Source organism: Cyprinodon tularosa, unplaced genomic scaffold, assembly GCF_016077235.1.
Source record: "Cyprinodon tularosa strain WSP-4 unplaced genomic scaffold, ASM1607723v1 ctg1039, whole genome shotgun sequence".
NCBI classification, from domain to species: Eukaryota; Metazoa; Chordata; class Actinopteri; order Cyprinodontiformes; family Cyprinodontidae; genus Cyprinodon; species Cyprinodon tularosa.
The window spans coordinates 121,049-134,121 of NW_024037826.1; the positions used below are offsets into that span (position 1 = coordinate 121,049).

At 39.6% G+C, this 13,073-nt stretch overlaps 1 protein-coding gene across 1 annotated transcript in view; it reads right to left on the reverse strand.

The window, feature by feature from the left end:
* tti1 (TELO2 interacting protein 1) overlaps nt 1-13,073 on the reverse strand; it is a 34,995-nt gene that overhangs the window by 2,941 nt on the left and 18,981 nt on the right. The window contains exons 11-13 of the mRNA XM_038282062.1: nt 12,444-12,581; nt 9,965-10,169; nt 2,062-2,149 (exon numbers count right to left, since the gene is read on the reverse strand). Coding sequence (XP_038137990.1) covers nt 2,062-2,149; nt 9,965-10,169; nt 12,444-12,581 — 431 coding nt within the window. The remainder of the gene's footprint in view (nt 1-2,061; nt 2,150-9,964; nt 10,170-12,443; nt 12,582-13,073) is intronic.

Below are 13,073 nucleotides of genomic sequence, written 5' to 3' on the forward strand. Positions count from 1 at the left end.
TGAAAAAGTAGATTGATTTCAGTAATTCCATTTAAAAAGTGAAACTTGTATATTATATTCATACATTACATACAAACTCATATATTTCAGATGTTTATTTTGTTTAATTTTGATGATTACAAATGACAACAAATGAAAATCCCAAATTCATCATATCAGAAAATTAGAATATTACTGAAGACCAATAAAAACAAAGGATTTATAGAAATGTTGGCCAACTGAAAAGTATGAACATGAAAAGTATGAGCATGTACAGCACTCAGTATTTAGTTGGGCCTCCTTTGGCCTGTATTACTGCAGCAATGCGGCGTGGCATGGAGTCGATCAGTCTGTGGCACTGCTCAGGTGTTATGATAGCCCAGGTTGCTCTAATAGTGGCTTTTAGCTCTTCTGAATTGTTGGGTCTGGTGTATTGCATCTTCTTCTTCACAATACCCCATAGATTTTCTATGGGGTTAAGGTCAGGAGAGTTTGCTGGCCAATTAAGAACAGGGATACCATGGTCCTTCAACCAGGTACTGGTAGCTTTGGCACTGTGTGCAGGTGCCAAGTCCTGTTGGAAAATGAAATCTGCATCTCCAAAAAGTTGGTCAGCTGCAGGAAGCATGAAGTGCTCTAAAACTTCCTGGTATGTGGCTGCGTTGACCCTGGACCTCAGAAAACACAATGGACCAACACCAGCAGATGACATGGCACCCCAAACCATCACTGACTGTGGAAACTTTACACTGGACTTCAAGCAACGTGGATGAAGTGCCTCTCTTCTTTTCCTCCAGACTCTGGGACCTTGATTTCCAAAGGAAATGCAAAATTTACTTTCATCAGAGAACATGACTTTGGACCACTCACCAGCAGTCCAGTCCTGTTTCTCTTTAGCCCAGGCAAGACGCTTCTGACGCTGTCTGTGGTTCAAGAGTGGCTTGACACAAGGAATGCGACAGCAGAAACCCATGTCTTTCATACGTCTGTGTGTGGTGGTTCTTGAAGCACTCACTCCAGCTGCAGTCCACTCTTTGTGAATCTCCCCCACATTTTTGAATGGGTTTTGTTTCACAATCCTCTCCAGGGTGCGGTTATCTCTCTTGCTTGTACACTTTTTTCGACCACATCTTTTCCTTCCCTTCGCCTCTCTATTAATGTGCTTGGACACTGAGCTCTGTGAACAGCCAGCCTCTTTAGCGATGACCTTTTGTGTCTTGCCCTCCTTGTGCAAGGTGTCGATGGTCGTCTTTTGGACAACTGTCAAGTCAGCAGTCTTCCCCATGATTGTGTAGCCTATAGAACTAGACTGAAAGACCATTTAAAGGCTTTTGCAGGTGGTTTGAGTTAATTAGCTGATTAGAGTGTGGCACCAGGGGCCATCAATTTTGAACCTTTTCACAATATTCTAATTTTCTGATATGATGAATTTGAGATTTTCATTTGTTGTCATTTGTAATCATCAAAATTAAACAAAATAAACATCTGAAATATATGAGTTTGTATGTAATGTATGAATATAATATACAAGTTTCACTTTTTAAATGGAATTACTGAAATCAATCTACTTTTTCATGATATTCTAATTTTATGACCAGCACCTGTATATCTGGTTTGCAGAGAGGAGTTCTTGCTTTAGCACTGCCTAGCCTTCCTCTATGCTTTCACCCATTTTTCTTATATCTCAGACTACTTGTATGGTCAGAAAGCACAACAGAGCGATGTTGGAGTTTGTGATAAGATGATGCAGCCAGGTCTCTGTTAAACGTATATAATGCATTCCAGATTCTCGTGCAGGGGCCGTATTAGTTTATTTACTCATTCAGCTCATTATGATCGTTGGCAGATAATATGTCTTCCCACCTCCTTCTTCTCCTTTTGGCTCATACTCTGCATCTGAAATATCTCTATGTGAGCTTAGCGTGGAATAGGGGCTATAGTTTAGGTATTATTGGGACCTTTGAGATATTGAAGAGATACTCCTTGCTCTAAAAAAACCCCTCAAATTTTATGTTGGTTATGCATCAAAATGTCCCAGAGTAAGAAAAGAAAATCTTTTTACAGAAAGCGAGGAAGTCTTACCTTAGACAAGCTTCTTGCAGTTTGATGGGCTGCCTGCAGCTCAGGTAGGGCAGACAGGCTTCACAGACAGCATCAAGGTCTGCCTCAGCTAAAAAACAAAGACATTTTCTATCAACATGGACACACATACAAATCTCTGAAACCCCTTAAGTATTACCATGGCTCAGATTAAGCTATTTCAGTTCTTGGATTATTTAATTGTTGTTTTAAAAAAAGGGCAGAAGGATAAAAAGAAAGATACAAAGCATTTCAAGTTAGGACTCTACCTTTGCCTACTGTAAAACTGCAGCAGTGGCTGAGGAAAACTCTTCCCTCAGGCTAGATTTCACGCTGCCACTTTTAAGAAAAAAAGACTTTTCCCTTTCCTTTCCTCCATCTTTGTTTCTTCTACTTTCCCACTCTGATGTACTCGGATACACCTGCATCTGTTTCCTTGTCTCTCCTTATGCTGTATTTGTCATAACACTGCCAGCTCTGCTCCCTCCCTCTCTCCACTTGACTTCTCTTCATTCTTTCATCTCCCCTTTCCCCCCACGTCTCTCAGTCTCTATCTCTCTCTTTTTCCATCTTTCCCAGCAGACATTTAGCAATTCCCTAAGCTGCAAACTGGGCTGCCTTTCAAGCCTTATTTCAAAACATGTCTGTCTCCTTCTCTGCTTACTCTATTTACTGATTCAGCCCACACTCGGCTGGCACAGGCCTGCTTTCTGTGAGTCGACAATAAAAGCACCAGAGCACATTTCAGAGTTAAATGGGATTATTTAGCAACCGCTTTTATCCCCTTTCTTCTTTCCCTTTCTGCTTTTGCACTCATAGCCTGTAGTCTTTTATGGAATCAAGGTTTCTGCAGGGCAGCTAAGAGGTGAGCAACACCAGAAACCTAAAGGCTAGCCTCTGTTAGATTGTGAGGCAATGCATCTGAAAGTAGCGCTGGGGTTGGAACGTATCATTGGCTTCAGTCAGTCGGTGTTTCTGCCTTTCTCTCACTGTGACTAAGGCTTGGTAATTGGCTTGCTGCAAGTGTCCCAGAGGTGAGCAGTAGCCAAATCGGTATTCACAAGAGTGTGGCTGCAGCCGCTCACTGTTTCTCTTCTGCTCCTTCACATTCTCTTCATCTCCAACACCAAATCTCTTCTTTTCTGACAGAGAGGAGAATGGAATTAAGTTCTAGGCAGAAAAGCCAAGAACAGGAAGCATGGCCTTTTCTTTCTTCAGGCTGATAAGACAGATGTTTACATGGTTCCAGTTTAATAAGGTTTACAATTCTCTCCAATGGGTATGCAAGGGGTGAAGGCTTTATTCACTGTTAGGCTTTTAACACAATGCGACTTTTTATTAAGCTTGGCAATTGAAACATGGACCTGGTAATTTACCTAAAAAAAAATAAGCTAAACTTGTAGTTTTTGAGCTCGGCAATCTGAAGTATTGCATTTAAGATATATTGCTGACGGAAGGCAATGATATATTTAGTGTTGCGCCAATGCCATTACTTGGCCCTGATACTGATATCCGATACCTGGCTGTGCAGTATTGGACGATACCGATACCATCTGTTTGAAATTGATGTGTGTGTGTATATATAAAGAACTGTATACTACTTGGATGTAAAATAATTGCCATCATGGCTTTGTCAAGCTGCTGCTTACCTTTGTGAATCAGGAAAAAGACTAATACAAAGTGAATCCAGTAGAACTATCTGGAATGGGTGACAATAGTTGAATAAACTTTTGGCTCTCAAAATGCTATCGGTGCCCTATTTGTTGGTACTCGCCGATACCGATACCACCATTTTAGTGCTGGATCGGGGCCCCGCCAGATACTAGTATCGGTGCAACACTAATAATAAATCAGGCTTTGTATTTATGAAAATTTTAGTGTATACAAGCCATCAGTGTACTAATATATTGATACCCAAGGCAGCCGTATTGGATTTCCTACAGAATTTTTATGAAGAACAGTCCAATTTCAGTCAGTCAGTGTTCAAGATTTAATTTGAAACTCGTCAGTCAGCAATGCTGGTTTTCATGAACAACTTAACTCCCTAATACTGTAAACCGCACTTTGGAAAATATGTTCAAAACACTGTCAACAAAGTTTGCAACCAGAATTCAATAACAATTCAATGTTTTATAAAATCTAAACTCCAGAGTCAAAGATGCAGGTATTAGTTCATTTATTATAGATAATTCTACACAAGTCTGGTTTTAAATGAAGAACATATTAAAAACAGACAGGAAGACGGAGACAAGGGAGGGATGCTGAACAGAGCTGAAGGACAAACTAATGGATGGCTTGGATGACTGATCAAGGATGGACAGTGACTCATATACAAGTACTTTAAAAGAGAAAATAGAATATGGTGTGGAAGTGAAATATTTCTTCACTTTCAGAAATGGTTATTTTACAGTAAATCAGCTTCTTCGGCAATTACCTTTATTGGCTCACACTCCTTGTAAAGGGTGTTGACGGCCATCTTCCTCATATCTGTGAAGTCTGTGAAGATTCTCAGTCATCCAGCTCATGGTGCAGATTGAAAAAGTTCAGTCGAGGCAACTTGACAGTTTTATATAAGTCATTTCACCTCTCATCAAAGAGCCTTCTTCAATTGGATGAGAGGCAAAACGTCTTTTTAAAATAAAGAAAAAACTTCAGGTCCCGTTGCCAGGATTGCACTTTTTCAAGCCTTAAGTCTTAAGTTGTTTTCCCGATGACCATGTAGCCTACTGACCCGGAGCTAGAAACATTTTAAAGGCTCAGGAAATTATTTTCTTCTCTCATTGAAGTTTTTAATCACCTGGTGAACCACAATCATCAACATAATATGAAATAATGGCCTGGAAAATATAATTTGATGTGTTTCTATCCAAGTTTTACCTTTTGAGATGACTAGCAAAAAATGCCACGTTTAGGGCCACAACTAACAATTACTTTACAAATCGATAATCAGTAATCTGTTGATTTTTTTTATTTTTATTTATTAATAATCTGATAGCTAAAGGTTCCTTAAAGAAGACTTTTAACAAATTAAACCAGGTGAAACTAAAACGTTTTAACAAGTGGAGTTCTGGTAAGAGCATACTGAAAGATGAAAAATATTTTTTTAATCATAAATGCAAAATGTTTCAATATTGCAATAATTCCTGTTCTAAGTGGGTCGCTCTGTCACCTAAAGGCATGTTTTAGAGTCTCTATACTCCATTAAACGATTAATCAATTCCTAAATAAGTTGATGATTATTTATATAATCGATTAGTCGGGATTAGGGGTGTAAATAATAATCGTTTTGTATCGATGCATCGACAGCCGACGATCCGATGCATCGATACGTCCGCAAGAGAATCGATTCATGTTTTTTTTTTTCCTCCGGTCTATTTTTATCCATTTGCTCCTGGGTGCTCGCTAATTCTCCCTCCCATGAAGCGGTGGCGCTAAACCTATTTTGCGCTCCTACCTCGCTTCCTGGTTATACTGTTACAGCAGTGTGTTGCAGTGAGCTTGACACAGATATTTTTAAATTATGCTCAATATTGAAGCGTGGTCTGAGCTACACGCTGTGTGTCTAGATAAGGCCGAGGCGGTGAGGAAGTGGGGGCGAGTTTAGTCCGGCGACGGAGGGACATGAGTGCCAAAAAGAGCGGAAATCCAGGTGGAAAAAAGGTCCCAGCATTTTCGCGCACCTCGCTCTTCTAGCGGGTCAAACTTTACGAGTTGTTTTCCACAATTTCGGTCATAAAAACAAAACAAGCCGGCCTCCTGTCTGCGGCACTGTCTGCGGTCAGCTACAATTTGGGAGAGGTGCAGCGGAGCGTCTGTGGAGGGGGCGGGGACGTCTGGAGCCGAGGTATTAAATTGAACTCATTGCACTGATTTTCTGCTGTATTTTTGCGGTATTTTTTTATGCAACTTTTCTACTTCTGTTATTTGGTGTTTCTAAAAAAAGTGCATAACGATATTACAGCTTTCATTGATTTATTTCAAACTTGAAACTTTGTTTAGCCTGTAAGGCGTAAAAAAATAAAAAATAAAAAAATTAACCGACTAATCGAATCGAATCGTGGTGTATTCTCGAGTATCGAAAATAATCGAATCGTTGGGTCAGGAAATAGATACTGAATCGAATCGCCATGATGGATGTGATTTACACCCCTAGTCGGGATTAATCTAATTAATTGTTTCAGCCCGACACTTTTGTGCAATATCCTATTTGTTTAGCTGTACCTGTACATGAACATATTTGGTCCAACAATAGCAAACGAGTCCTGTTTCACACCCAAGTTAAAAACTGCAAGCTATCTAAACCTTTATAGGCTGAATGTCAAGAATAGTTTAAAGTTCAGTTGAAAGGAAAAGATATTGGAAAGAGGCATAAATCTTACTCTAAATGAGATATTACATCGACATTTATTACTAAAAAAATTACTAGAATAATATAACATTTCATAACCAAAGGGGCTTTCATCACTTTCAAACCAAATGGCGGCTAACCAGACAGTCCTGTCATCTTTGTGTCATGCTGTCAGGTGCTACTAACTCCTCATCTGTCAGAGATGAGGTTCAAACTGAGGGTGTGACATTCCTAATGCTACGTTTCCCCTCCACACTGCAAAGGGGAACAGGCTGAAAAAAAATCCACAACTTGACTTTAAACCTCTATTTTCCTTGAGCAAAGACTTCAAACCCGACTATAAAATCTATAAAGGCATGAAAAGGTTTTACATTTCTCGTAAAAAAAAAAAAAAAATCCATATTTGTAAAATGTACAACTACATACTTTAAGGTAGGTTAGATTTCATGTGATGGTGACAACAAAGTGCTGCATAATTATAACATAGAAGTAAAACATTACATGGTTTTACTTTGTGTGTTACTACTAGCTGTGTTACAGCTCTTCTGTGAAGACCTGAAAAGTTTCTAAGGGGACTTTAGTGAAGAACAGAAATCATGGAAACCAAATAACACTTAAAGTAGGACTTGGTTATAAAGCAGCATTCAGAAGCAGAGCTCCTGCTGAAAGAACAACCATCAGTCATGCATTTAAGGTCATATCAGGTATTAAAAGTATCAAAATAATTACAAAATTGTCTAGGTTTGTTTCCAAAAATTATTTTAGGACACAGTAAAGCAGACATTTTTCCGGTCCTCTGAGACCATTTGAACATTTTGGCCTACAGGCAAACCAGTAAGCTTCATGGCAAAATTAACATTGATCAATTCAATTCAGTTCATTTCATTTATATAGCACCGATTCACAACACAACTCATCTCAAGTGACATCAAAGTTATCGATCTAATGAAAACCAGTTGATTGCATCAACTCGTTGACTCAAAGTCAAACCCTCACACTGCGCATGCTTTTAGTGAAAGTGGAGAGGAAAAACTCCCTTTTAACAGGAAAAAACCTCCAGCAGAACCAGGCTCAGTGTGAGCGGCCATCTGCCGAGGCCAACTGGGGTTCAAGGAGACTGAAGCAGAGATACATAAGGCAACTGTAAAAGGTGGTCCTGTCATAGAAACACACAGCCAGGCAGACGAGCTACGAGCCAGCTCCCACGTCAAAGGATGAAGAGAGCACATCCAGTCAGTCACAGTCAGAGAAACAAGACTATAATGAAAAACAGGCCAATCTCACACATATATAAACAAAGGTGTGGATGGCAGCAGCACAGCTGATATTTCTCTCCAGGATAGAGAGAACCCGAAATTCCCCTTTCTAAGAAATTATAACAAAATCAGGACAAGGAAATGAATTGCAATATAAACACATTTTAACAAAACACAGTTTTTTTAGGTGATTAAGTGGGTTTAACTCCACGAAGAAGGGAGAAGAGAGACTAGCGGCCAGTGTGCTGACCCATGAATGATCATAGAAGGAAGTCATTTTTACTTATTTATTTTAATAAAAACATGTTTTGAACACATTTTATGGCTCCAATTTAGCTCCATAGACTTATGGCAAGCAAGCTTTATTACTCACAAAAGTAATAAAACTGTGGAGTAAAATATCTCCATGCTTTTAGTTAGTAATAATAACTTAAAAAACCCTTAGAATGGTTAAAAAACTGCAATTAAAATTTTTGGCGAAACCATTAACAATTGATAAAAACTTAAATTCTGGAAAGTAATGATGTCACATCCTGAGCAAATTACACCAACAAATGTTTTAACTAAAACAATATGAGTAAAAGTTCAAAGTTTTATACTTCTGTGAAGGATTACAGTTTTAATCCAACTCTAAAGCTATTAAACATGTCTGGCTGAAAATCCATGCCTGCAAGAATGTCCAAACTCTATATAGAAAGAAGCAGAGGTGCTATGCCCCAGATCTAGTTCAAACAAACTTCCAGGTTCATTGGACTCTCTTAACTTTCCTTGGGTGTGTGTGTAGATGGTTATACATGTTGTTGCCAGAAGTCACTCATCTACCTTAACTCACATATTAATCATATCTATAGGGTCTCATATGATGCTGGTCCATCCTTTGAAGCCTAAACAGCTTAAGCTCTTCTGGCTGTTGACAAGGAGCATGTTTAAGGGTATTTTTCACCATTCTTGTAGAACCACATCTGTTGGGTCACAGATGATGTAGGATGAGAAAACCCGGCTCTCAGTCTCTGCTCTATTTCATCCCAAATGTTTGTTAAAATGCTCTGCCTGCTCAAGCACTTGCATTTATACACCTATCAGCCTTAAAGTGATTGAAACAACTGATTTCTATTATTTGAATGCATGACCAAATAATTCTGGTCCTATAGTGTGCATCCCATTAATGTTCTGGGAATCCATCCAGGGTGTAACTCCACCAACAATGACCCTCTGCAACCCTAAAATGGAGAAGCAGGTATAGCCAGTGGATGGAAATGGGCCAGTATTATACATTTATTAGCTAACATAACTTCCTTTTCTCTTTGATTTCAAGTTAATTTGGACCCTAAAATCCTGTTAATGGTACAAATGATAAAAAAGAAAAAAAAAGAAACCCAAAACAAATGAAAAGTATAGGATGATTTTTTTGGACAAAAACTTAAGACTTAACTACAGCGATAAGGGGAACAGGTTTACTATCTTTAGGGTCCTTGTTTGCTGATTTTCCCTTTAACAGCGTTGCTTTGTTTATGGTTGTATAATGGAGCTCTAGAAGGGACGGGTCTTTTGCAGAGGTTACTGAGTGCGCAGCTGAGGACTCAGTGGCATCCTGTTGGCTCAGCTGGCTGTGCTTTGAATCTTCAGTCATCTTTAAAATATGCTGAACCCAAGTGCTGCCACAGCCTCTAGGCATTTTCACTGATGATTTTCAATTATGGTTTATGCATGAGAGCAAATTGAATTTATAATTACTTTTTTTTTTAAATACAACAGCATACCAGTCAAAAAATCTGAGGAGATGCTGACTGATGGAAAGCATCACCTTCTTCACAACACCAGTAATCCTGGTTACATTAACAGAACAAGGTTTGCGCCTCTGGGTTAAATTTCAAAGGAGGTAAATTCTAAAATCTTAGCTTCATACACCAGTAAACACACAAAGAAGCTCTGCTACATTTATACTGTTATATTACACTGCCATCTAATGGTAGAGGAATAGAACCACATGGTTTCAAAATACCTATAAAATACCAAATCTGCTGAAACTCTAAACTAGTCTGAGCCAAACGTAAACAAATATTTGATAATAGGTTTAAAATAAACTGGTTTTCTTATATTTCTTTATAATTATCTAGCTTTCCAATTTAAAATATAAATTGAACACATTAGTGTTCATCCCAACTATTTGAACATTTCTTTAAAAATACACCAATAAATAACTCGGGCCTAAAGAGATCCTCTATTATACATTAGTTTCAAACAAACAGTACTGTTCTGTTGTGTCCCATCAAACCTTTGCAGGTGTTTTTTGGTTGCTTACCTAGATCCAGTCTCTGACACAATGAGCCCAGCCCCTGCAGCACAGCCAGCTGCAGTTTGTAGGCCAGGGTGTGGGTGTAGACGGGCCCGGCCTTGGCGCTAATGGGAGCCTGCCGTGTCAATGAGGAGCTCAGCTTGGGGAGGACCTCTTTAGAAACCCTCCTCCTCAGGAAGTCACCGCAGGTTTCTCCCAGTGTACAAAGCACCTAACATGGAACAGTTGAGAAATTCAAAGGGTTCAACAAGTGCAAATCTCTTTAGATACTACATATTCAAGGCTTGAAAAAGCTATGACAACATAGGTGAGGCCACTAAAAATATGTTCTCTGTTTTGCTTGAATACATATTTTAAAAACTCATTTTAAGGCTTTCCAAGAAATTCTGGCTGATAATGGATCCTTTTTCCACAATCCTCGTCAAGCTTTGGAAGCTTTGTAAAGTTGAACTTTGGATTTTCTCTGTATGCTTTCTCTTGTGTCTTGATCCAGCTCTATAGTTCAGCTTCTAAAGGCTTAGGCTGCTGGAGGACAAAGGGACCACTTTTCGTCATTCATAAACATGCAGTATCTATTAGTTCAACCCTTAAATTAATGTTTTTTCTGCTTTTTGCATCATAGTAGCTTCATTTAGTCTGGTCCTTTTCGGTTGTGGGACCATCCTGGAGGGAAAAATAAGCTGGGGTGTTACCATGTAAACCTTTGAATGTAGTTACATTTTACCCAGTTACCCAACATAGAAATTTCTTATGGATCAATGCTTCTATGTTATTTTACTATGACTGTTTCTCCTTGAGCCCCAGTCGGCCTTGACCAAAGGCTGCTCACACTGAGCCTGATTCTGCTCAGTGTGAGGGATTGCTGCAGTCAACAACACAATGCAAGCGAATATCTACTGCCTCTACGTGCTAGGGCATTAACGAGTTTTGATTTTTTCATGATGACTATTTGACAGTAAAAGGCTGATGCGGTGCGGTTTGTGGCAGAAATTTAATAATAATAATAATAATTGAACTTTATTGAGTTCACATTGGAGAAATTTACCTCTGCATTTAACTCATCCCCTCGGGGAGCAGTGGGCTGCCATCGTGGGGTGCTGGAGGAGCAGTTTGGGGGTTACGGGTCTTTGCTCAGAGAGCAAGAGTAGCAGTCTGTGGGAGTTGGGCTCAAACTCAGAACCTCAGGATTCCAAGCTCTATGCCCTGACCACTAGGCCACCTCTTCCCTCTGTACAATACATCTTGCTGCAGTGACGGTCTTGTTTATATCAGGTAGCTGTAATCCAGCTTTTATTACCATCTCTAGTAGGGATGGAACGGTTTATGAAAACCGTCCGAACCGTTCGGTTCGACTGTCTCGGTTCGATTCGCGTGTGTTGCGTTCGGTTCATGCGCTGCTCCTTTTTCTCATAGGTGAAGCATGTACACTCCAGAGCAGAAGGTGGCGGTACTACGACCAAAGCCAACCACCAGTAGTAAACAAGAAGAAGAAGAAGCGAAGCAGCTTAGCCGGGTGTAGCAGAAAAAAATCAGTTGTTGTGGAGAATTGTGTGGGTATGGCGAGTGAGAAAGAACAGGAGTTGGAAGACGCGCCAGCAGCACTTTATAGGTCTGCTGTATGGGACCACTTTGCATCTAGAGTGACCTACGATGACGGTGGAAAGAAAGTTGTGGATAAAAGTGCAACAGTGTGCGAGCATTGTGCAACACCTTTTGTTTATGCTAACAGCAACATGACCAACATGTCAGGCTAACCCCGAAATCCCTCATACTCCGTCAGCAACCCCCGCCCCACTGCGCTCCAGACCGCCTGCAAAAAGTAAAGCCTACAGCCTCCACTGTGAGTTCCTTGTAGATCATAGAGGGCATGCGCGAGATGATTAAATTGAGAGCAGTAAAACATGTGGAAATAACCGACGGTTTCCGCGGATCATTAAAAATAATTACAATTCATACATTTTTTTGAATTTTTTTCATTAATTTTTATGGGATTTTGGTGTAACAATCAACATATACCAAACCGAACCGAAAACCGTGACCACGAAACCATGAACCGAACCGAACCGTGGATTTTGTGAACCGTTCCACCCCTAATCTCTAGTGTGTACTCTACTAAGTCCATAGAATAAGCTAATAAGAGAATAGCTTTACACACCGCCATGCAAACCCAAAACTGCCAGGGGAGGGGTCAACTTTTAAGTTGTACAAATGTGAGGTGACTCAGCCTAATTAACTAAACTACTCAACCTTTTGGTAAATGCCCTACCGACTCAATGCAATCAGCTGGTTTTCCTTAGATGGAAAACTTTATTTTTTACCAATCTGACTGGATGACCTGATTGTAAAGTGACGTGAGATGGCATGTGTTGTGAATTGGCGCTATATAAATAAACAGAAAAGAATCCTGGACAATATTTTGTGCTAATATTTAAAATGATTATCAGATAGCCATGTGTTAGAACAAAGAAAAGTTGGGTGAACCAACCCTGAAGGCTCTGAGCACTGCTAATGGGTCATCAGTGAGTCTCTGAAGCAGGGCCGGCCAGCAGCGATGAGCCATGGGCAGCAGCTCGTCCTCCTTCTCACTCAGCACAAACACGCACTGCTCCAGCACATCCAGCACCTTTAAACAGAACATGGCAAACAATTAAAAATCTATGATCACGCAGGTTGTGAAGCGCAACACAAAAGTATTCATACACCTTGAACTTTTACACATATTGTCACTTTACAAAATCAGAAAGTGTTTCATTAAGGTTTTTACATGTATTAAGGACACCAATACATGGTTATCAAAATTAAGCAAAACCAAGATGCATCATGCATTTTTTCTTTTATCTTTTAGTAAATACTTTTTAGAATCATTCCTTGCTGACATAAAAGTTGTAAAACTTTTAGGTTATGTTCCTATCAGTATTACCCATCTACATCTATTGCCTCAGGCAGAGGTTTCATTATTCTGTCTTAGTATTTTTTTTAGCCGTGTCCAGACCTTTGTGCTTTCATTGGTCACTAATGTTTTCTTACCTCTGAGGATCTCCCAAAAAAGCTGGATTTATGAAATTGCATTCATGAACTCTATCTTCTTATAAGATTAAGCTTTTTAAGAAAGTTG